General features: G+C 56.2%; 1 protein-coding gene across 2 annotated transcripts; it reads right to left on the bottom strand.

Annotated features, from left to right (window-relative positions):
• Nucleotides 1-4,414: 4,414 nt before the first annotated feature.
• On the bottom strand, nt 4,415-23,579 carry SRRT (serrate, RNA effector molecule). Of its 2 annotated transcripts, none has more exons than XM_073654568.1 (20): nt 23,422-23,579; nt 19,270-19,391; nt 19,049-19,177; nt 18,340-18,486; nt 18,071-18,259; nt 8,376-8,545; nt 8,116-8,267; nt 7,926-8,045; nt 7,577-7,697; nt 7,259-7,398; nt 7,067-7,128; nt 6,912-6,990; nt 6,662-6,838; nt 6,068-6,241; nt 5,789-5,942; nt 5,380-5,573; nt 5,155-5,311; nt 4,958-5,047; nt 4,793-4,889; nt 4,415-4,723 (listed from the first exon to the last, which is right to left on the bottom strand). In XM_073654568.1, the coding sequence occupies exons 2-20, from the start codon at nt 19,386-19,388 to the stop codon at nt 4,648-4,650; spliced, it is 2,547 nt and encodes an 848-aa protein (XP_073510669.1). In that variant the 5' UTR covers nt 19,389-19,391; nt 23,422-23,579; the 3' UTR covers nt 4,415-4,647. The 2 variants fall into 2 exon arrangements, with proteins under 2 accessions (XP_073510669.1, XP_073510670.1); XM_073654569.1 differs by having other exon boundaries at nt 4,793-4,886.
• Nucleotides 23,580-24,326: the final 747 nt, after the last annotated feature.

The raw sequence follows: 24,326 nt of genomic DNA, 5'->3' as shown, positions 1-24,326 counted from the left end.
CCATCAAGGACCCTCCAGTACGCTCGTCATCTGGGCCGCAGGCTGGTACAAACAGTAGCTGGAAACATGTTAGAAGACATAGGTCTCCGTTACTTCTTTTTTCACCGGCGTGCGTCTTAGGGCGCGATTTCCTGCATAGCGTCCTGCGCCTGCACAACCGGGATGTACGGCTGCCAGGCCACCATAAGGTAATGGTGCGGCTGCTGCTCGCGTCCGTCCGACCTGGAAACCAACCGGCTCAGGTCCAGGAATAATCTTCTCTTCTTTCTTCTGCCGCCGTTTTAACAAGGTCCCCCCTCAAGGACAGGAAACCAACTGAGCTGGTGGAGAGGCGCTGCCCTTTTATTCTGTAGGTTTCTTGTCCTGGTAGGGCAGATCCCCTCTCTCGTTGTAGGAACTGTCATGGGTGATAGGAAAATGTCCCGCTCATCCCAAACTCGCTATTCAGCAGAGGAGGCATACGAGGAAAACGTCCCGCTCATCCCAAACTCGCTATTCAGCGGAGGAGGCATACGAGGAAAATGTCCCGCTCATCCCAAACTCGCTATTCAGCGGAGGAGGCATACGAGGAAAATGTCCCGCTCATCCCAAACTCGCTATTCAGCGGAGGAGGCATACGAGGAAAATGTCCCGCTCATCCCAAACTCGCTATTCAGCGGAGGAGGCATACGAGGAAAATGTCCCGCTCATCCCAAACTCGCTATTCAGCGGAGGAGGCATACGAGGAAAATGTCCCGCTCATCCCAAACTCGCTATTCAGTGGAGGAGGCATACGAGGAAAATGTCCCGCTCATCCCAAACTCGCTATTCAGCGGAGGAGGCATACGAGGAAAATGTCTCGCTCATCCCAAACTCGCTATTCAGCGGAGGAGGCATACGAGGAAAATGTCTCGCTCATCCCAAACTCGCTATTCAGCGGAGGAGGCATACGAGGAAAATGTCCCGCTCATCCCAAACTCGCTATTCAGCGGAGGAGGCATACGAGGAAAATGTCCCGCTCATCCCAAACTCGCTATTCAGCGGAGGCATACGAGGAAAATGTCCCGCTCATCCCAAACTCGCTATTCAGCGGAGGAGGCATACGCTTTCCTTGCCTCCGACACTGACAGTGAGGGAGAGGATCCAACCTTTCTTTATTTTTCTGACTCCTCGTCGTCGACCTCAGGTGCTGCTGAACGGCCACGCAGTCGTCCCAGGAGAGAAGATGAACCAGCGCCCCCTTATACTGACCCCGTATGGACCTCCCCCCCCCCCCCGAAAATTATCAGCCACTGATTCCAGATTTCGTGGCGGAATCAGTAATCAAGTTTGACACCACCGACCTCACAGAAATAGAATTTTTCACAGTTTTTTTCTCTGAGGATTTTGTAAATCTCATGGTGGACCTAACTAATTTGTACGCTCATCAATTTTTGGAACAAAACCTCTCCCTCATTTTTTAACTGGTCTCTTTTAGACGCAGTAGAAATGATGAAGTTTTTGGGGTCTGGTCCTTCATATGTGGATCCTGAAGAAGTCAGAAATTCGGCAATACTGGAGTGTTGACGTTTTGTATAACACTCCAGGGTTTCGCTATGATCCGGAGACGCTTTCAGGCCATCCACAAGTTCTTGCATTACAACGATAATGCACGGTGTCCTCCACGCGATGACTCCAACTTTGATAGTCTTTTCAAAGTTCAGCCAGTCATCGAGCACTTCAACAAGTTTGGTGAAGAGTACGTACCCCAAAGGGACATCTGTGTGGATCCATTTTAAGGGGCGGCTTGGATTCCAGCAGTACCTGCCCAGTAAGAGGGCACGGTACGGGATCAAGCTGTATAAATTGTGTGAGAGCACCTCAAGGTACACTCACGAGTTTACGAAGGGAAGGACTCCCGGATTGAACCCCCTGAATGCCCCCCTGTTCTCGGAGTAAGAAAATTGCGTGGATAAAGGTTATCACATCTACATGGATAACTTTTATACTAGCATCCCTCTCTGCGCGAAGTACCGCAGCCTGCAGTACTGTCCACAAAAATCAGAGAGGCCTCCCGAAGACGCCAATTGGGCAGATGCTCAGAAGGGGTGAGAGCAGAGCCAAATGTAGAGACCACCTACTGGTGGTCAAGGACAAGAGGGATATCCTTCTCTTGACCACCATACATGGTGATGGCAGCACCCTCAGCACTGTAAGAGGTTCCTCTTCACAGGTCGTCAAACCAGACTGTAGTGGGGTATAGCAAGTACATGGGGGGAGTTGATCTCTCTGATCAAGTCTTCCAGACGTAAAGTGCTTTGAGAAAGGCCGAGCTGTGGTACAAGGAGCTGGCTGTGAGCATCGTTCAGATGGCAATGCACAACGCTTTCCTTCTGTCACAATGTGCAGGCCAGACTTCTACGTCATACCTTCAGTTCCAGGAGGTAGTTATCAAGGCCCTGATATTTGGCTGCGGTGACGGAGCGGACCCCAGTACTTCCAGAACTAAAGGACCTCAAATTGTACCAGGCCAGAATTTCCCCAAGAGAGGTCCCTCAAACAGGAAAAAAAAGGTAAGTCACAAAAGAGGTGCCGAGTGTGTTATAAAAGGGGAATACACAAGGACACCACTTACCAATGCGCCGACTGCCCAACAAACCTGGCCTGTGCATGAAAGAATGCTTCAGAAGGTACCATACTTCCATGCACTACTAAATTAATTTCTGGTGTATGACAACCTGACGAACACTACACAACTGACGTAGTGCTTGTCAGGTCGTCCTACGTCAGCTGTGTAGTGCTTGTCAGGTCGTCCTACGTCAGCTGTGTAGTGCTTGCCAGGTCGTCCTACGTCAGCTGTGTAGTGCTTGCCAGGTCGTCCTACGTCAGCTGTGTAGTGCTTGCCAGGTCGTCCTACGTCAGCTGTGTAGTGCTTGCCAGGTCGTCCTACGTCAGCTGTGTAGTGCTTGCCAGGTCGTCCTACGTCAGCTGTGTAGTGCTTGTCAGGTCGTCCTACGTCAGCTGTGTAGTGTTTGTCAGGTCGTCCTACGTCAGTTGTGTAGTGTTCGTCAGGTCGTCCTACACAACTGACGTATGACACTACATTATAAAATTCACAAATCAGGTATCAGTTCCAAAAAGGGGCACTTGTTGGGCATTTCCACTCTTTAGGCTCATCAGGGGCTCTGAAAACGTGACATGACACCCGCAGACCATTCCATCAAAGTCTGCATTCAAAAGCGTCACTCCTTCCCTTCTGAGCCCTGACATGCACCCAACCAGTAGTTTTCTCCAACACATGGGGTATCAGCATACTCAGAAGGAATTGGACAACAGATTTTGAGGTCCAATTTATCCTGTTACCCCTGTGAAAATATTTAACATTTTTGTGGAAAAAAATGTGTTGTTTTTTTTTAATTTTCACAAGTCAACATTATAATTTTCTGTGAAGCACCTGGAGGTTCAAGGTGCTCACCACACATCTAGATAAATTCATTGGGGGGGGGGGGTCTAGTTTCCAAGAATGAGGCACTTGTAGGGCATTTCCACTGTTTGGGGACATCAGGGGCTCTGAAAACAGGACATGACGCCTGCAGCCAATTCCATCAAAATCTGCATTCCAAAGTGTCACTCCTTCCCTTCCGAGCCCTGCCGTGCGCCCAAACAATGGCTTTCCCCCACATATGGTGTATCGGCGTACTCAGGAGAAATTACACAACTTTAGGGGTCCAATTTCTCCTGGTACCCTCGTGAAAAAAAAAAAAAAAAAATTGCAGCTAAAATAGTTTTTGTGGGGAAAAAAAAATTTTCACGGCTCTAAGTTATAAACTTTTCCAAAACAGTTAAGGGTTCAAAGTGCTCAGCACACATCTAAATAAGTTCCTTAAAGCGCTCCTTCCCTTCTGAGCCCTGCCATGCACCCAAACAGTAGTTTTCCCCCCACATATGAAGGTATCAGCGTACACAGGAGAAATTGCACAACAACTTTTGGGGTCTTTTTGAAGGGTGCAGTTTTTAGAATGGTGTCACTTTTGGGTATTTTCTGACAAAGACACTTCAAAGTTGCAAACTACCCTCGGGGGTAAAGGGGAGTAAAAGTGTGACGCCATTGTTCCCAGCGGCGATCTGGGAGTCAGATGCTTTTGGGGGTCTTCCCCATGATGTTCTCCGTCCATTAGCACATTTTCACTGTCCCCCCCCCCAAGACCTCTTTGACTCCCATTATACTGGTTACTTGAAACGAGCGTCCGAGCATTAGGAATTGCTCAAGGCGAGTAAGGAGCGCTCCGGCATTTTAGCGCTCGCTCGTCTCTACTATGTAGGAGTGTTATTGGCAGGGTCTTCATCGCCATCTTGTGGTCGTACGAGTATCCGCTCTCCTCTCTGCTGCCCTCTGGTGGCTCGAGGCATGATCGGTTGTTTTCCCTTTATATAATAACAGACGTTACACAGCGCCAATAGTTACACGTTTATTATAAAATATTACAGCCGCCATATCCTTCTCCCCCATCACAATGTCAGGGAGAGAAAAAAAAAAAAAAGGTTTATTGATCTGAACCAACAGCACGTGAAGTCCCGAAAAAAGCAAGGTAATGACTGGAGGAGACGGCGGTAATACCCGACGGCGGTAATACCAGACGGCGGGCAGCGCTGACAGGAGAGAGGGGGGCCGCATCTCAAACGCAGGAGTTAAAAGAAATCCACGTCGTCAGGAGCGTCCAGGTCTCGGTACTCGATGATGGAGCGGGGGTCTCCTCTCAACAGCCTGTGGGCGAGGGAGGTCAGTACTGCACGCGGGCGGAGGAGGGGGCAGCGCTGGCGGCTCAGTACTCACCGGTTTCGGGGTTTCCCGGGGTAGACGCCGCCCTGACCCCTGAATGCATCATATCCTCGCCCTGCGCCGTAAGGATTGGGAGGGAATTGGGGCGCTGCTGGAGAAGAGGCCGAGCGTTATACAGGTACAACCCCCAGAAGAGACCCCCAAAACAACCAAACCTACCTCCGTAACCCAGGACTGGCGGGCGAGGCTGCCCGTATGGCAGGAGAGCCTGGGGGGCCTGGTGAGGGTACAGCAGCCCCGGGGCCAAGCCTGCAGGAGAAGCCAAGAATCAGACCGCACAGAGGAGTGCCCCCCGCAGAGCGATACAGACTTATGGGAACCCCGGGCAGTGACCCCCTCCCCCGCGGCAGACCTACCTTGCCCGGCTACGGGGGCCTGGATGGGCTTGACCTCGGGCAGGGCGGGCCGCTTGCTGTCCATCAGGAAGTTGTTGAAGAACACGACCTCCTTCTTCACCTCCTCGATCTTCTCAGCGTGCTTATTGTAGATGTGCTTCCGTACAAACTCGGGCCCCTGCGGAGGACGGGTGGTTAGTGCCGGCGGGACCCCTGGTGCCCGGGTCTCGGGACCCTCCGCGGTACCTTGAACTTCTTGCCGCTCAGCGGGCACAGCCACTTCTCCTTGCCCAGCTCCTGGGTGTTCGCCGTCACAAACTTCTCCACCTCCTGCTCGGGGTCCTTCTTCCCGACCTTCACGGCCTCCTCCTCGGACAGCGTCTCCCGCACGGCGAACAGCGGGGCCAGCTTCTCCTCAAACGTCTTCTGCCAGTCCGCCACTGACGGGAGAGGGTCATGTGACTGCGGCTCCGTCCAATCACATCTCTGCTTCCTGCCAGGATGCCTTCCCTACCTCTTCCTGCTCACAGCTGATGCTTTGTTACAGTGTGTCAGTGCTCCAGGACTAGAGAAGTCAGTAACAAACCCTCAGCTGTGAGTCATCTCCACCCGCAGGAAGCAGAGATACTGAGGATGGAGGATGAGGTGAAATTACCTTCTCTGTGGGAAACGCGATTGGGCGGGATGGGTCCTCGCACGTGCATGATCCCACAGCGCGTCGGCATCTCGTCCTCGCTGGCGTAGTCGCAGTTGATGTAGTAGTCGACGGAGTGAACAATGCGCAGATACAGGAGCAGCTTGTCCAGGACCTGGGATGTGAAGGGTTAAGTGTCATGGCCGATCCACCACCCAGTAATTCTACACCTAACCTAAGCTCCCTGAGTGCAGAGGGTGAAGCTCCCCACAGCTCTCTGGGCCAGGCTGGCCTCCGCACCTTAATGAGCTTGTCGTCTCGCTCCACGCTGATCTCCGTGGGGTTCCCTTCCTTAGGGGGCTCCGCTCCAGAAGTCCTCCCGGCCCCCCACAGCAGGTCCTCCTCTTCAGCGCTGACCTCATCGATCAGATAATCGGTGATGTTTTTCAGTATTGGATTCTGGGCGGTGACTTCCTGGCAGGAAATAAACAGTCAAAACCGTGAGAGGGCGACTGCAGACCAGCCGCCCCTCCCCCCCAGGGACTAGCAGTCCGGCAGCCGCACCTCCAATCCCCCCCAGGGACTAGCAGTCCGGCAGCCGCACCTCCAATCCCCCCCCACCCCGGGACCGGCAGCCGCACCTCCAATCCCCCCCACCCCGGGACCGGCAGCCGCACCTCCAATCCCCCCCACCCCGGGACCGGCAGCCGCACCTCCAATCCCTTCACCCCGGGACCGGCAGCCGCACCTCCAATCCCCCCCCACCCCGGGACCGGCAGCCGCACCTCCAATCCCCCCCCACCCCGGGACCGGCAGCCGCACCTCCAATCCCCCCCCACCCCGGGACCGGCAGCCGCACCTCCAATCCCTTCACCCCGGGACCGGCAGCCGCACCTCCCCGTCCTGCGCCTCCTTCCACAGCTGCCCGCGCTCGTCCAGGGCGTGGATGAGCCTAGCCGCCAGCTTGATGTCGTTGCGCAGGATGGGCCGGTGCTGCGTGATCCCGCTTACGTGCCGGATCCTCCAGGACAGCTCTCGGTTCACCACCGGGCTCAGCTCACACTCGCGAAGCTGCAAGACACATAGATGGGTGAGCAAAAAAGGGGCGGTACAGCTTTAACTCTAGGACCAGAACGGGCCGCACCCGGATATTCTGCAGGTTCCAGCAGATCTCCTTGATGTTCACCCCCCGATCGAACGTCACGTAGCCTTTCCGCAGAAACCTAAAGGGGACAGCAAGAAAGGTCACCGATGTGGAAGGACACCGCACACAACCCCCCGAGAAAGTCACCCTCTCACCTTCTCTCAGGCTGAGGATCAGACAGCGCCACCCGCAGGAAACCAGTATACCTCTTACACAGCTGCAAGGAAAGAAAGTAATTAGGATGAGCAGGACTGCAGTGTAAAGCATCAATGAGGAAGAAAGAGACAGCACTTGTATTATACTCCAGAGCTGCGCTCACTGTTCTGCTGGCTGTTTCTGACACTCACCGCAGTGATTTCAGCCTTGGAGATGTTGGGGGCGACGTTCCTTATGAAGAGGGAGCAGGTCTTGTGCAGCGGTCGAGGCTTCACGATCTCCTCCTTCGGCTTCTCTTTGGGTTTTTCATCTTCTTCTTTGGGAGATGCTTCTGTCGGGAGACACCAGGGTGACGATCCACAGAACCGATTACCGCGCCGGGTCACGTGACTGTAGCTGCCACCCCCTCCCGGGTCACGTGACCGTAGCTGCCACCCCCTCCCGGGTCACGTGACCGTAGCTGCCACCCCCTCCCGGGTCACGTGACCGTAGCTCCCCGCAGGACTCACCTCGGCCGTTTGGTCTCTCTTCATTCTCTGGTTTGGGGCTTCCAGGCTCAGAACCAGATCCGGACTCTGAGTCGCTGCCGTCGTCACTGTCTCCGCTCCGCTTCCTCTTTCTTTTGGTGGACTGCGAAAGAACAGAAAGATGAGCGAGGGCGGGCACAGCCTTAAAAGGGATTGTCCACTACTTGGACAACCCCTTGATTAAAATGCCCAATCAACACTGGTGTCACTGTCTCCGCCTTCAGACAAAGAGGACATGAGAGGAAGTCCGGGCTGCAGCTGATCGCTCTCAGGCTCCGCGGGCCGGCGGCGGGAGAAGGCCTAAGCTCGGGAGCGGCACACTAACACTTACTTTCCTGTTCTCGCGCTCCGGCTCCTCCTTCTCCACCTTTTTTTCTTCCTTCACCACCACCACCTCCTCCTCTGGTTTTGGTGGTTTCGCCTCTTCTTCAGGCTCCTTCTCCGGCTCCACCTGTACATAGGCCCAACAATTGTTAGCTCCGACTCTCCTCCCACATCCCGCCCCACCTTCACCGCCTCACCTTAGCTGGCGCCTCCTTCTCTTCTGGGGGCTTGCTCTGCCCCTCAGTGGTCCGGGCCTCCTCTTTCTTTGCAGCCTCACGTTTTGCTTGCTCTTCTTCCTCGTCGAGGATCTTCAGGTCAACCTCTGTTCCTCCTTCCATCTTTATAACGGCTGCAAGTAGTAAAAATAAAGAATCCGACTTAAAGGGATGATAGATCAGATTGCGGACATTGGGGGGCCGTTCTGGGCCTGTGGCCCCCATTTCCGCCGTCTCGTTACCTGCGTCCAGCAGTTTGATGATGGACGGTGCCTTCTCCATGTCCAGCAGGATCTCGTTTAACCAGCTGTTCTCCATTAAGTAAAGGAAGGAGTTCAGTCTGTTGCGCAGCGCCGCCTGCGACTCCTGCCGATGGCGGCCCACCTCATCCGGGTGATACTTCGATCGGAACCTGAGGAGAAAACGCGGGCGACAGATGGAGGGACGATGGAGGGTAGGGGAGGGATGGCGATGGGGAGAGAGAAGAAGACAATGAGACAATGAAGTCCAGGAGGTCACAGTCACCAGCCCCATCACTACGGCCCTGCGCCCTGACACTGCCCACGACTGGAGCCGCAGGGGACACCATGCTGCAGCAGGGGGCGCCACATACAGTGGTGTGAAAAAGTGTTCGCCCCCTTCCTGATTTCTTATTCTTTTCCATATTTGTCACTTAAATGTTTCAGATCACAAAAAAAATATTAGACAAAGATCACACAAAATGCAGTTTATAAATGAAGGTCTTTGTTATTAAGGGAAAAAGAAATCCAAACCTCCAGGGGCCTGCGTGAAAAAAAGTGATAGTCCCCCATAAAACCAATTAACTGTGGTTTATCACAACTTTGGGAAGCGGAGTACAATTTCCCTAGCCACACACAGGCCTGATTACTGCCACACCTGTTCTCAATCAAGAAATCACAAATAGGACCTGCCTGACAAAGTGAAGGAGACCAAAAGATCTTCCAAAGCTAGACCATCATGCTGTGATCCAAAGAAATTCAGGAACAAATGAGAAACAAAGTAATTGAGATCTATCAGTCTGGAAAAGGTTATAAAGCCATTTCTAAAGCTTTGGGACGCCAGTGAACCACAAATGGTGAAAATATGAAAGAGTGGTGAACCTTCCCAGGAGCGACCGGCCAACCAGAATTACCCCAAGAGCGCAGAGACCACTCATCCAAGAGGTCACAAAAGACCCCACAACATCCAAACAACTGCAGGCCTCACTTGCCTCAGCTAAGGTCAGTGTTCATGACTCAACAAGACGAAAACCACTGCCGAGCAAAGAGAACATAAAGGCTCATCTCAGTTTTGCCAGAAAACATTTGATGATCTCCAAGAGTTTTGGGAGAATACTCTGCGGACAGACGAGACAAAAGTTGAACTTTTTGGAAGGTGTATGTCCCATTACATCTGGCGTAGAAGTAACAGCATTTCAGAAAAGGATCATCATACCAACAGTAAAATATGGTGGTGGTAGTGTGATGGTCTGAGGCTGTTTTTCTGCTTCAGGACCTGAAAGACTTGCTGTGGTAAATGGAACCATGAATTCTGCTGTCTACCAAAAAATCCTGAAGAAGAATGTCTGGATAATCTGTTCAGGACCTCAAGCTGAAGAGCACTTGGGTAATGAAGCAGGACAATGATCCAAAACAGACCAGCAAGTCCACCTCTGAATGGCTGAAGAAAAACAAAATGAAGACTTTGGAGTGGCCTAGTCAAAGTCCTGACCTTAATCAGTTTGAGCTGCTGAGGCCAGACCTTACAAAGGCGGTTCATGCTTGGAAACTCTCCAATGTGGCTGAATTACAACAATCTTGCAACGATGAGCAGCTAAAATTCCTCCAGAGCGTTGTAAAGACTCATTGCCAGTAATCGAAAACGCTGGATAGCAGTTGTTGCTGCTGAGGGCGCAGCCAGTTATTAGGTTTAGGGACCAATCATTTTATCACACAGGACCCTGGAGGTTTGGATTTCTTTTTCCCTTAATAATAAAGACCTTCATTTACAAACTGCATTTTGTGGTTACTTGTGTTATCTTTCTATAATATTTACATTTGTTTTGTGATCTGAAACATTTAAGTGACAAACATGGAAAAGAATAAGAAATCACGAAGGGGGCGAACACTTTCACAGCACTGTACATCTACACCTGCAATCACAACATTGACATTAACCAGCGGCGCAGCCCCCCCCCATATCCAAGAGGAACTTGGCTATACTCCAGTCACAGTCAGAGCTGCATCCACCACTCTGCCGGTGTCCTGGAGCACAAACAGCAAGACGCCAAGTGCCAGCGCCGACCTGCTGCCTCTGTACATCACGGGCTTGCTGCAGCTCCGGTCATAACTAGAGCTCAAATGATGTAACAGGAGAATAGTGACGGCAGCTCTGGATGTGACTGAAGGACAAGACACGATGTGGCGGCAGCTCTGGCTGTTACTGGAGTATACCACCTTTTGCTCCTCCCATACTGTGGCCCCGCCCCCAGCAGCCCCACCCCCGTACACAGCGGCTGATCAGACAGCAGGCTCCACCCCCAGCGTTACCTGCTCGGCACCGGGCAGACGTTTCGGTATATAACATTTCCTGGAGATTTGGGGCTTACGGTTCTGACTTTCTAACCTCAGACATCAGAAACTAAAGAAAACAAGAAATCCTGACTGACTACCAGCGGAAAAAGCGCGAACCGAGGGAAAAAAACAAAACGACGCGGCGCCAGAAGGAGGACGGCGGCTGCACCTGGAGCGTCTTCAGAGAAGGAGAAAAGCGGAGAAAACAGCCAACATCAAATCACAGGTATCATCAAGTCATCACACACGGGGGCCACACGAGGGACACGACAGCCGGGGAGGGGGGGGAGCCAGAGGAGAGGAGGAGCTGAGGGAGGAGCCAGAGAGAGAGGAGAGAAGAGGAGGAGGGAGCCAGAGAGAGATGAGAGAAGGGAGGACACAGAGGAGAGGACGACGACGACAGCCGGGGAGGGGGGAGCCAGAGAGAGAGGAGAGGAGGAGCTGAGGGAGGAGCCAGAGAGAGATGAGAGAAGGGAGGACACAGAGGAGAGGACGACGACGACAGCCGGGGAGGGGGGAGCCAGAGAGAGAGGAGAGGAGGAGCTGAGGGAGGAGCCAGAGAGAGATGAGAGAAGAGGAGGGGGGAGCCAGAGAGAGAGGAGAGAAGGGAGGACACAGAGGAGAGGACGACGACGACAGCCGGGGAGGGGGGAGCCAGACAGAGAGGAGGAAGAGCTGAAGGAGGAGCCAGAGAGAGAAGAGGAGGGGGGAGCCAGAGAGAGATGAGAGAAGGGAGGACACAGAGGAGAGGACGACGACGACAGCCGGGGAGGGGGGAGCCAGAGAGAGAGGAGAGGAGGAGCTGAGGGAGGAGCCAGAGAGAGATGAGAGAAGAGGAGGGGGGAGCCAGAGAGAGAGGAGAGAAGGGAGGACACAGAGGAGAGGACGACGACGACAGCCGGGGAGGGGGGAGCCAGACAGAGAGGAGGAAGAGCTGAAGGAGGAGCCAGAGAGAGAAGAGGAGGGGGGAGCCAGAGAGAGATGAGAGAAGGGAGGACACAGAGGAGAGGACGACGACGACAGCCGGGGAGGGGGGAGCCAGAGAGAGAGAGGAGAGGAGGAGCCAGAGAGAGATGAGAGAAGGGAGGACACAGAAGAGACGACGACGACAGCCGGGGAGGGGGGAGCCAGAGAGAGAGGAGAGGAGGAGCCAGAGAGAGATGAGAGAAGGGAGGACACAGAAGAGACGACGACGACAGCCGGGGAGGGGGGAGCCAGATAGAGAGGAGAGGAGGAGATGAGGGAGGAGCCAGAGAGAGGAGAGAAGAGGAGGGGGGAGCCAGAGAGAGATGAGAGAAGGGAGGACACAGAGGAGAGGACGACGACGACAGCCGGGGAGGGGGGAGCCAGAGAGAGAGAGGAGAGGAGGAGCCAGAGAGAGATGAGAGAAGGGAGGACACAGAAGAGACGACGACGACAGCCGGGGAGGGGGGAGCCAGATAGAGAGGAGAGGAGGAGATGAGGGAGGAGCCAGAGAGAGGAGAGAAGAGGAGGGGGGAGCCAGAGAGAGATGAGAGAAAGGAGGACACAGAGGAGAGGACGACGACAACAGCCGGGGAGGGGGGAGCCAGAGAGAGAGGAGAGGAGGAGCTGAGGGAGGAGCCAGAGAGAGAGGAGAGAAGAGGAGGGGGGAGCCAGAGAGAGATGAGAGAAGGGAGGACACAGAGGAGAGGACGACGACGACAGCCGGGGAGGGGGGAGCCAGAGAGAGAGGAGGAGGAGCTGAGGGAGGAGCCAGAGAGAGAGGAGAGAAGAGGAGGGGGGAGCCAGAGAGAGATGAGAGAAGGGAGGACACAGAGGAGAGGACGACGACGACAGCCGGGGAGGGGGGAGCCAGAGAGAGATGAGAGAAGGGAGGACACAGAGGAGAGGACGACGACAACAGCCGGGGAGGGGGGAGCCAGAGAGAGAGGAGAGGAGGAGCTGAGGGAGGAGCCAGAGAGAGAGGAGAGAAGAGGAGGGGGGAGCCAGAGAGAGATGAGAGAAGGGAGGACACAGAGGAGAGGACGACGACAGCCGGGGAGGGGGGAGCCAGAGAGAGAGTCGAGGGAGAGAAGGGGGGGGAAAGAGGGAGAGAAGGGGGGGGGAAAGAGGGAGAGAAGGGGGGGGAAAGAGGGAGAGAAGGGGGGGGAAAGAGGGAGAGAAGGGGGGGGAAAGAGGGAGAGAAGGGGGGAGAGAGGGAGAGAAGGGGGGAGAGAGGGGAGAGAGGGAGAGAAGGGGGGGAGAGAGGGGAGAGAGGGAGGGAAGAGGGGGGAAGAGAGGGAAGAGGGGGGAAGAGAGGGAAGAGGGGGGAAGAGAGGGAAGAGGGGGGAAGAGAGGGAAGAGGGGGGAAGAGAGGGAAGAGGGGGGAAGAGAGGGAAGAGGGGGGAAGAGAGGGAAGAGGGGGGAAGAGAGGGAAGAGGGGGGAAGAGAGGGAAGAGGGGGGAAGAGAGGGAAGAGGGGGGAAGAGAGGGAAGAGGGGGGAAGAGAGGGAAGAGGGGGGAAGAGAGGGAAGAGGGGGGAGAGAGGGAAGAGGGGGGAGAGAGGGAAGAGGGGGAAGAGGGGGGAGAGGGGGAAGAGGGGGGAGAGAGGGAAGAGGGGGGAGAGAGGGAAGAGGGGGGAGAGAGGGAAGAGGGGGGAGAGAGGGAAGAGGGGGGAGAGAGGGAAGAGGGGGGAGAGAGGGAAGAGGGGGGAGAGAGGGAAGAGGGGGGAGAGAGGGAAGAGGGGGGAGAGAGGGAAGAGGGGGGAGAGAGGGAAGAGGGGGAAGAGGGGGGAGAGAGGGAAGAGGGGGGAGAGAGGGAAGAGGGGGAAGAGGGGGGAGAGAGGGAAGAGGGGGGAGAGAGGGAAGAGGGGGGAGAGAGGGAAGAGGGGGGAGAGAGGGAAGAGGGGGGAGAGAGGGAAGAGGGGGGAGAGAGGGAAGAGGGGGGAGAGAGGGAAGAGGGGGGAGAGAGGGAAGAGGGGGGAGAGAGGGAAGAGGGGGGAGAGAGGGAAGAGGGGGGAGAGAGGGAAGAGGGGGGAGAGAGGGAAGAGGGGGGAGAGAGGGAAGAGGGGGGAGAGAGGGAAGAGGGGGGAGAGAGGGGAGAGAGGGAAGAGGGGGGAGAGAGGGAAGAGGGGGGAGAGAGGGAAGAGGGGGGAGAGAGGGAAGAGGGGGGAGAGAGGGAAGAGGGGGAAGAGGGGGGAGAGGGAAGAGGGGGGAGAGAGGGAAGAGGGGGGAGAGAGGGAAGAGGGGGGAGAGAGGGAAGAGGGGGGAGAGAGGGAAGAGGGGGAAGAGGGGGGAGAGAGGGAAGAGGGGGGAGAGAGGGAAGAGGGGGGAGAGAGGGAAGAGGGGGGAGAGAGGGAAGAGGGGGGAGAGAGGGAAGAGGGGGGAGAGAGGGAAGAGGGGGGAGAGAGGGGGGAGAGAGGGGGGAGAGAGGGGGGAGAGAGGGGGGAGAGAGGGGGGAGAGAGGGGGGAGAGAGGGGGGAGAGAGGGGGGAGAGAGGGGGGAGAGAGGGGGGAGAGAGGGGGGAGAGAGGGGGGAGAGAGGGGGGAGAGAGGGGGGAGAGAGGGGGGAGAGAGGGGGGAGAGAGGGGGGAGAGAGGGGGGAGAGAGGGGGGAGAGAGGGGGGAGAGAGGGGGGAGAGAGGGGGGAGAGAGGGGGGAGAGAGGGGGGAGAGAGGGGGAGAGAGGGGGGAGAGAGGGGGGAGAGAGGGGGGAGAGAGGGGGGAGAGAGGGGGAGGAGAGAGAGGGGGGGAGAGAGGGGGGAGAGAGGGGGGGAGAGGGGGGAGAGAGGGGGGAGAGAGGGGGGAGAGAGAGGGAGAGGGAGAGGGGGGAGAGGGGGGGGAGGGAGCGAGCGAGAGAGGAGAGGGGGAGCGAGCGAGAGAGGAGAGGGGGAGCGAGCGAGAGAGGAGAGGGGGAGCGAGCGAGAGAGGAGAGGGGGAGCGAGCGAGAGAGGAGAGGGGGAGCGAGCGAGAGAGGAGAGGGGGAGCGAGCGAGAGAGGAGAGGGGGAGCGAGCGAGAGAGGAGAGGGGGAGCGAGCGAGAGAGGAGAGGGGGAGCGAGCGAGCGAGCGAGAGAGGAGAGGGGGAGCGAGCGAGAGAGGAGAGGGGGAGCGAGCGAGAGAGGAGAGGGGGAGCGAGCGAGAGAGGAGAGGGGGAGCGAGCGAGAGAGGAGAGGGGGAGCGAGCGAGAGAGGAGAGGGGGAGCGAGCGAGAGAGGAGAGGGAGAGCGAGCGAGAGAGGAGAGGGAGAGCGAAAGAGCGAAAGAGGGGGAGCCAGAGAGAGAGAGAAAGAGGGGGAGCCAGAGAGAGAGAGAGAGAGAGAGAGAGAAAGAGGGGGAGCCAGAGAGAGAGAGGAGAGGGGGAGCCAGAGAGAGAGAGAGGACGACAATGACAGCCGGGGAATGAGAGGACGATGACAGTAGGGGAGGGGGGGGGCAACAGAGAGAGAGTAGAGGACGACAAAAGGAGGAGGCAGAGAGAGGAAAGGGGTAGACCACGACAAAAGGAGGAGGCAGAGAGAGGAAAGGGGTAGACCACGACAAAAGGAGGAGGCAGAGAGAGGAAAGGGGTAGACCACGACAAAAGGAGGAGGCAGAGAGAGGAAAGGGGTAGACCACGACAAAAGGAGGAGGCAGAGAGAGGAAAGGGGTAGACCACGACAAAAGGAGGAGGCAGAGAGAGGAAAGGGGTAGACCACGACAAAAGGAGGAGGCAGAGAGAGGAAAGGGGTAGACCACGACAAAAGGAGGAGGCAGAGAGAGGAAAGGGGTAGACCACGACAAAAGGAGGAGGCAGAGAGAAGAAAGGGGTAGACCACGACAAAAGGAGGAGGCAGAGAGAGGAAAGGGGTAGACCACGACAAAAGGAGGAGGCAGAGAGAGGAAAGGGGTAGACCACGACAAAAGGAGGAGGCAGAGAGAAGAAAGGGGTAGACCACGACAAAAGGAGGAGGCAGAGAGAAGAAAGGGGTAGACCACGACAAAAGGAGGAGGCAGAGAGAAGAAAGGGGTAGACCACGACAAAAGGAGGAGGCAGAGAGAAGAAAGGGGTAGACCACGACAAAAGGAGGAGGCAGAGAGAAGAAAGGGGTAGACCACGACAAAAGGAGGAGGCAGAGAGAAGAAAGGGGTAGACCACGACAAAAGGAGGAGGTAGAGAGAGGAGAGGGGGAGACCACCACAAAGGAGGAGGCAGAGAGAGGAGAGGGGGAGACCACCACAAAGGAGGAGGCAGAGTGAGGAAAGGGGTAGACCACGACAAAAGGAGGAGGCAGAGAGAGGAAAGGGGTAGACCACGACAAAAGGAGGAGGCAGAGAGAGGAAAGGGGTAGACCACGACAAAAGGAGGAGGCAGAGAGAAGAAAGGGGTAGACCACGACAAAAGGAGGAGGCAGAGAGAGGAAAGGGGTAGACCACGACAAAAGGAGGAGGCAGAGAGAGGAAAGGGGTAGACCACGACAAAAGGAGGAGGCAGAGAGAGGAAAGGGGTAGACCACGACAAAAGGAGGAGGCAGAGAGAAGAAAGGGGTAGACCACGACAAAAGGAGGAGGCAGAGAGAAGAAAGGGGTAGACCACGACAAAAGGAGGAGGCAGAGAGAGGAAAGGGGTAGACCACGACAAAAGGAGGAGGCAGAGAGAGGAAAGGGGTAGACCACGACAAAAGGAGGAGGCAGAGAGAAGAAAGGGGTAGACCACGACAAAAGGAGGAGGCAGAGAGAAGAAAGGGGTAGACCACGACAAAAGGAGGAGGCAGAGAGAAGAAAGGGGTAGACCACGACAAAAGGAGGAGGCAGAGAGAAGAAAGGGGTAGACCACGACAAAAGGAGGAGGCAGAGAGAAGAAAGGGGTAGACCACGACAAAAGGAGGAGGCAGAGAGAAGAAAGGGGTAGACCACGACAAAAGGAGGAGGCAGAGAGAAGAAAGGGGTAGACCACGACAAAAGGAGGAGGCAGAGAGAAGAAAGGGGTAGACCACGACAAAAGGAGGAGGCAGAGAGAGGAAAGGGGTAGACCACGACAAAAGGAGGAGGCAGAGAGAGGAAAGGGGTAGACCACGACAAAAGGAGGAGGCAGAGAGAAGAAAGGGGTAGACCACGACAAAAGGAGGAGGCAGAGAGAAGAAAGGGGTAGACCACGACAAAAGGAGGAGGCAGAGAGAAGAAAGGGGTAGACCACGACAAAAGGAGGAGGCACAGAGAAGAAAGGGGTAGACCACGACAAAAGGAGGAGGCACAGAGAAGAAAGGGGTAGACCACGACAAAAGGAGGAGGCACAGAGAAGAAAGGGGTAGACCACGACAAAAGGAGGAGGCAGAGAGAAGAAAGGGGTAGACCACGACAAAAGGAGGAGGCAGAGAGAAGAAAGGGGTAGACCACGACAAAAGGAGGAGGCAGAGAGAAGAAAGGGGTAGACCACGACAAAAGGAGGAGGTAGAGAGAGGAGAGGGGGAGACCACCACAAAGGAGGAGGCAGAGAGAGGAGAGGGGGAGACCACCACAAAGGAGGAGGCAGAGTGAGGAAAGGGGTAGACCACGACAAAAGGAGGAGGCAGAGAGAGGAAAGGGGTAGACCACGACAAAAGGAGGAGGCAGAGAGAAGAAAGGGGTAGACCACGACAAAAGGAGGAGGCAGAGAGAGGAAAGGGGTAGACCACGACAAAAGGAGGAGGCAGAGAGAGGAAAGGGGTAGACCACGACAAAAGGAGGAGGCAGAGAGAGGAAAGGGGTAGACCACGACAAAAGGAGGAGGCAGAGAGAGGAAAGGGGTAGACCACGACAAAAGGAGGAGGCAGAGAGAAGAAAGGGGTAGACCACGACAAAAGGAGGAGGCAGAGAGAGGAAAGGGGTAGACCACGACAAAAGGAGGAGGCAGAGAGAGGAAAGGGGTAGACCACGACAAAAGGAGGAGGCAGAGAGAGGAAAGGGGTAGACCACGACAAAAGGAGGAGGCAGAGAGAGGAAAGGGGTAGACCACGACAAAAGGAGGAGGCAGAGAGAAGAAAGGGGTAGACCACGACAAAAGGAGGAGGCAGAGAGAGGAAAGGGGTAGACCACGACAAAAGGAGGAGGCAGAGAGAGGAAAGGGGTAGACCACGACAAAAGGAGGAGGCAGAGAGAGGAAAGGGGTAGACCACGACAAAAGGAGGAGGCAGAGAGAGGAAAGGGGTAGACCACCATAAAAGGAGGAGGCAGAGAGAGGAGAGGGGGAGACCACCACAAAGGAGGAGGCAGAGAGAGGAGTAGACCACTAAGGAAGAGGCAGAGAGAGGAGAGGGGGGAGACCACCAAGGAGGAGGCAGCGAGGAGGGACAAGAGAGAAAAGGACCAGAAAGTAGAAATCGAGGGTAGCAGGGAGGGAGAGGGGAGGAGGACAACACCAGAGGACGGGTTGATATTACTCGGGGGTCACATACCACTCCTCGTCTTTATGTGCCAGGAAGAAGTCCTGCATCTGCTGCCGCCTGAACTCCATCTTGTACTCGTTGTAGCGGCGCACCGCCTCAGTCTCATCCACAGTGTCCTCCAGGGACAGCAGGAATTCCTTAAAAGTCTTCATAACCGGCGCCGGAGTACCCATGTCCACATCATGGAGGTTCCCCAGCCTGAGGGAGGATATAAAGCAGGAGTATACGATATATAAGTACAGGGGACACGCCACACGTGACGAGGTCGGGGCTCTTACCTGGCCTGTATGGGGATCCCATGATGTTGCATGACATGCATTTCTGGGTGAGCCCAGGGCTGTGGAGGACCGTACGCAGGGGCGCCCGACGAGCCGGAGTACTGCATGTCATAGCCGCTGTGGTACGGGTCCGAATTATGGTCATCCCTGAAAGAGAATACACCTCATCATCAACAAAAGCCTGAGAACTCGCAGGGGCGGCGCACAGGCCCCACCCGTCCCCCACCACAGGGGGAAGGCGGCGCACAGGCCCCACCCGTCCCCCACCACAGGGGGAAGGCGGCGCACAGGCCCCACCCGTCCCCCACCACAGGGGGAAGGCGGCGCACAGGCCCCACCCGTCCCCCACCACAGGGGGAAGGCGGCACACAGGCCCCACCCGTCCCCCACCACAGGGGGAAGGCGGCACACAGGCCCCACCCGTCCCCCACCACAGGGGGAAGGCGGCACACAGGCCCCACCCGTCCCCCACCACAGGGGGAAGGCGGCGCACAGGCCCCACCCGTCCCCCACCACAGGGGGAAGGCGGCGCACAGGCCCCACCCGTCCCCCACCACAGGGGGAAGGCGGCGCACAGGCCCCACCCGTCCCCCACCACAGGGGGAAGGCGGCGCACAGGCCCAACCACAGGGGGAGGCGGCGCACAGGCCCCACCCGTCCCCACCACAGGGCGACGCACAGGCCGGTGGGTGGCCGGCTCCGCTCTCACCAGTCTCTCCTCATGCGTTTTTGCGGGGGGCTCATCTCATGTCGCGGTGGGGTGAACCTCTCTCTTCGGCTGCGGTCGTAGTCTCGGTATTCTCCGCGGCTTCTCCTCTCTCGTCCGCGGTCCCATTCCCTGAATGAAGCAGAGCGTCGCCCCATTAATCACGCAGCACGGACACTGCGGATAACGGACCGCTGACCGGCTTCGCCTAAATGACCCCTCACCTGTCGCTCCAGTCATCTCTCCGCCGCTCCTCTCTTTCCCGGGATCGGTCATAGTCGCTTCTCTCCCGTCTGAACTTGTCCCTGCGCCGGCGATCGTACTCATCATCACTGTCCCCCATTATCTGACGAGAGGACAAGACAGCACAAGTGAAGACCCCAAACATGCAATATAGGGGGCATCAAGCCCAATACACGGGGGGCTTAACTACAACTGCTCCTCTTCTCTATTACGTAGAATCCCCCGTACCGCTGCTGCCCCTCTTCTCTATTACGTGGAATCCCCCGTACCGCTGCTGCCCCTCTTCTCTATTACGTGGAATCCCCCGTACCGCTGCTGCCCCTCTTCTCTATTACGTGGAATCTCCCGTACCGCTGCTGCCCCTCTTCTCTATCACGTGGAATCCCCCGTACCGCTGCTGCCCCTCTTCTCTATTACGTGGAATCCCCCGTACCGCTGCTGCCCCTCTTCTCTATTACATGGGAATCTCCCGTACCGCTGCTGCCCCTCTTCTCTATTACGTGGAATCCCCCATACCGCTGCTGCCCCTCTTCTCTATTACATGGGAATCTCCCGTACCGCTGCTGCCCCTCTTCTCTATTAAATGGAATCTCCCGTACCGCTGCTGCCCCTCTTCTCTATTACGTGGAATCCCCCATACCGCCGCTGCCCCTCTTCTCCATTACATGGAATCCCCCATACCGCTGCTGCCCCTCTTCTCTATTACATGGGAATCTCCCGTACCGCTGCTGCCCCTCTTCTCTATTAAATGGAATCTCCCGTACCGCTGCTGCCCCTCTTCTCTATTACATGGAATCCCCCATACCGCTTCTGCCCCTCTTCTCTATTACATGGGAATCTCCCGTACCGCTGCTGCCCCTCTTCTCTATTAAATGGAATCTCCCGTACCGCTGCTGCCCCTCTTCTCTATTACGTGGAATCCCCCATACCGCTGCTGCCCCTCTTCTCTATTACATGGTACAGTGGCTTGCGAATGTATTCACCCCCTTGGCTTTTACATTACAACCGGTGTGTAAATAGTTTTGTAATCTGATTTGTGTGTGATCCATCCGCACTAAACAGTCTAAGATGGAGAAGTGAGAGAATTACATTTATGGGATCAAATGACTATAAATTGGCATGTGCATATGTATTCACCCCTTTTCCTATGAAGCCCCTAAATATTCCCATCATAAGCCCCATGCTTAGTGACAGGACGTCCCCCTGGGTGCAATCTAACGTCACGTGTCTGTCACTATATACACTTCACCACTAACCAGACAGCGCCACGAAGACGACGACCAAGGAGACCCCCAGACAGCGCCACGAAGACGACGACCAAGGAGACCCCCAGACAGCGCCACGAAGACGACGACCAAGGAGACCCCCAGACAGCGCCACGAAGACGACGACCAAGGAGACCCCCAGACAGCGCCACGAAGACGACGACCAAGGAGACCCCCAGACAGCGCCACGAAGACGACGACCAAGGAGACCCCCAGACCGCGCCACGAAGACGACGACCAAGGAGACCCCCAGACACCGCCACAAACTTTCATAGAGCTAACAAATAATCCCCTTTTAAAAGCTGAACCCAGGGTACGGGCCCGGGAGCCAACCACCGCGACATCCCCAAGGCCAGGCAAAGGCCCGGGTACCGAGTCGTCCCCATCCCCCTGGGCTAGTCAGATCCCCAGACACCGCCACGAAGAAGACGACCAAGGAGATCCCCCCAGACACCGCCACGAAGAAGACCAAGGAGATCCCCCAGACACCGCCACGAAGAAGACCAAGGAGATCCCCCAGACACCGCCACGAAGAAGACCAAGGAGATCCCCCAGACACCGCCACGAAGAAGACCAAGGAGATCCCCCAGACACCGCCACGAAGACCAAGGAGATCCCCCAGACACCGCCACGAAGAAGACCAAGGAGATCCCCCAGACACCGCCACGAAGAAGACCAAGGAGATCCCCCAGACACCGCCACGAAGACTACCAAGGAGATCCCCCAGACACCGCCACGAAGACTACCAAGGAGATCCCCAGACACCGCCACGAAGACTACCAAGGAGATCCCCAGACACCGCCACGAAGACTACCAAGGAGATCTCCAGACACCGCCACGAAGACCACCAAGGAGATCTCCAGACACCGCCACGAAGACCAAGGTGATCTCCAAACCAGGGCAGTGGAGTGGGAGAGTCAATGTCCATTTTGGTGAAGTCAGAGTTGGTATAAAATGGACCGACTCCAACTCCTAAAATAAATAAATTGGGTGCAGTCGTTCAATGCAGTTTGTGGGGAATATTTTTTCATAAGAATTTGGGAAAGTTATGAAATGTCCTATAAATGTCAGTCCTATTCCTGATCTCAGGGTCTGGACTTTCAGCGGAGATGAATCTGTGCTACAGTAAATTTATCACTTACACATCGGCCGTGTATGAGGGAGTCGGAGTCATGAAAATTGAGGAGTCGGAGGCTTGGCTTACTGATTCCACAGCCCTGCTCCAAACACCACCACGAAGACCAAAGAGATCTTCAAACAAGTCAGGAAAAAAGTTGTTGAGAAGTACAAGTCAGGGTTGGGTTATAAAAGTCTCCCAATATCTGATATTCCCCGGAGCACCATCAAATCCATTATCATCAAATGGAAAGAACATGGTAGCACAACAAACCTGCTAAGAGGGCGCCCACCAAAACTCTCAGCCCGGGCAAGGAGGGCATTAATCAGAGAGACAGCACAGAGACCAAAGGTAACCCTGAAGGAACTGCACAGTTCCCAAGAAGAGACTGGAGTATCTCTCCATACGACCACAATAAGCCGTTCACTCCATAGAGGTGACCTTTATGGAACAGTGGGCAGAAAAAAGCCTTTACTTACACAAAAATTGTAAGGCTCATTTTGAGTTTGCCAAAAGACATGTGGGAGACTCCCCAAATGTATGGAGGAAGGTGCTGTGGTCAGATTAGACCAAAATTGAACTTTTTAGCCAACAAGGTAAACGCTATGTCTGGCGCCAAACCAAAACAGCTCATCACCCCAAGAACACCATCCCACAGTAAAACATGGTGGTGGCAGCATCATGATGTGGGGATGTTTTTCGGCAGCAGGGACAGGGAAAATGGTCCGTGTCGAGGGGAAGGTGTGTGGTGCGAAATACAGGGATATTCTAGAGCAAAACCTGGTCAGTGATTTGAGACTGGGGCAGAGGTTCATCTTCCAACAAGACAAAGACCCAAAGCAAACTGCTAAAGCAACACTCGAGTGGTTTAAGGGGGAAATGTGTAAATGTTCTGGAGTGGCCGAGTCACAGCCCCGACCTTAATCCACTGGAGAATCTGTGGTCAGACATGGAGATCGCTGTTCACCAGAGGAAACATCTGACTTGAAGGAGCTGGAGCAGTTTTGTCTGGAGGAATGGGCAAAAATCCCAGTGGCAAGATGTGGAAAGCTCATAGAGACTTATCCAAAGCGACTACAGCTGTAATTGCCGCAAAAGGAGGCTCCACAAAGTCCTGACTTTAGGGGGGGGTGAATACTTATGCACACTGAAGTTTTCAGCGATTTTGTCCTATTTGTTATTTGCTTCACAATAAAAAGAAAAACAAACGTTCACAGTTGTCGGCACGTTCTTTACATGAACTGATGGAAACCCTTAAAAAAGCAGCGAAATTCCGGGTTGTGAGTACTTTTGCCCGCCACGGTGTGCCCCGCCCCGCCGCTCCCCCTCCTCTCCGTCACCCGGTGTGCCCCGCCGCTCCCCCTCCTCTCCGTCACCCGGTGTGCCCCGCCGCTCCCCCTCCTCTCCGTCACCCGGTGTGCCCCGCCGCTCCCCCTCCTCTCCGTCACCCGGTGTGCCCCGCCGCTCCCCCTCCTCTCCGTCACCCGGTGTGCCCCGCCGCTCCCCCTCCTCTCCGTCACACGGTGTGGCCCGTCCCGCCGCTCCCCCTCCTCTCCGTCACACGGTGTGGCCCGTCCCGCCGCTCCCCCTCCTCTCCGTCACACGGTGTGGCCCGTCCCGCCGCTCCCCCGGTTACGGCCGCCTTGCCCCCTCCCCCTCCAGTATTCCGGGGTCTCCCGCACTCCGCTCCCTCCCTGATGCCGCGGGGTTTCCCAGGCCCCTTATCCTCACTCAGTCACACACAATCTTACCTCTCCACACGCTCCGGCCCGTATTTCTGCAGTAGAAACAAAGATGGAGGCGGGAAGATTAGATGTACGTCACCTCCGCTCCTCGCCGGAAATACGTTGTATCGGAGGAGTTATTGCTAACAAGGCGGGAGCGAGGAGGGCGCCGCCATATTGTGTAAGGGCGGGAGCGAGGAGGGCGCCGCCATACTATGTAAGGGCGGGAGCGAGGAGGGCGCCGCCATATTATGTAAGGGCGGGAGCGAGGAGGGCGCCGCCATATTATGTAAGGGAGGGAGCGAGGAGGGCGCCGCCATATTATGTAAGGGAGGGAGCGAGGAGGGCGCCGCCATATTATGTAAGGGCGGGAGCGAGGAGGGCGCCGCCATATTATGTAAGGGCGGGAGCGAGGAGGGCGCCGCCATATTATGTAAGGGCGGGAGCGAGGAGGGCGCCGCCATATTATGTAAGGGCGGGAGCGAGGAGGGCGCCGCCATATTATGTAAGGGCGGGAGCGAGGAGGGCGCCGCCATATTATGTAAGGGAGGGAGCGAGGAGGGCGCCGCCATATTATGTAAGGGCGGGAGCGAGGAGGGCGCCGCCATATTATGTAAGGGAGGGAGCGAGGAGGGCGCCGCCATATTATGTAAGGGCGGGAGCGAGGAGGGCGCCGCCATATTATGTAAGGGCGGGAGCGAGGAGGGCGCCGCCATATTATGTAAGGGCGGGAGCGAGGAGGGCGCCGCCATATTATGTAAGGGAGGGAGCGAGGAGGGCGCCGCCATATTATGTAAAGGCGGAAGCGAGGAGGGCGCCGCCATATTATGTAAGGGCGGGAGCGAGGAGGGCGCCGCCATATTATGTAAAGGCGGAAGCGAGGAGGGCGCCGCCATATTATGTAAGGGAGGGAGCGAGGAGGGCGCCGCCAT

The sequence above is a fragment of the Phyllobates terribilis genome, unplaced genomic scaffold (genome assembly GCF_046119375.1).
Source record: "Phyllobates terribilis strain yellow unplaced genomic scaffold, ASM4611937v1 Scaffold_11__3_contigs__length_659146591, whole genome shotgun sequence".
Taxonomy (NCBI): domain Eukaryota; kingdom Metazoa; phylum Chordata; class Amphibia; order Anura; family Dendrobatidae; genus Phyllobates; species Phyllobates terribilis.
This window is presented reverse-complemented; position numbering and strand designations above follow the sequence as displayed.

Bases quoted from the DNA above. Each gene is read 5' to 3' on its own strand.
- SRRT (XM_073654568.1), bottom strand. From the start codon at position 19,388: ATGGGGGACAGTGATGATGAGTACGATCGCCGGCGCAGGGACAAGTTC. The intron at 8,046-8,115 runs GTGAGGCGGTGA...GCCTATGTACAG, and splicing joins AGAAGGAGGCGCCAGCTAAG to GTGGAGCCGGAGAAGGAGCC. The intron at 6,991-7,066 runs GTGAGAGGGTGA...TGTCCCCTTTAG, and splicing joins GATCCTCAGCCTGAGAGAAG to GTTTCTGCGGAAAGGCTACG.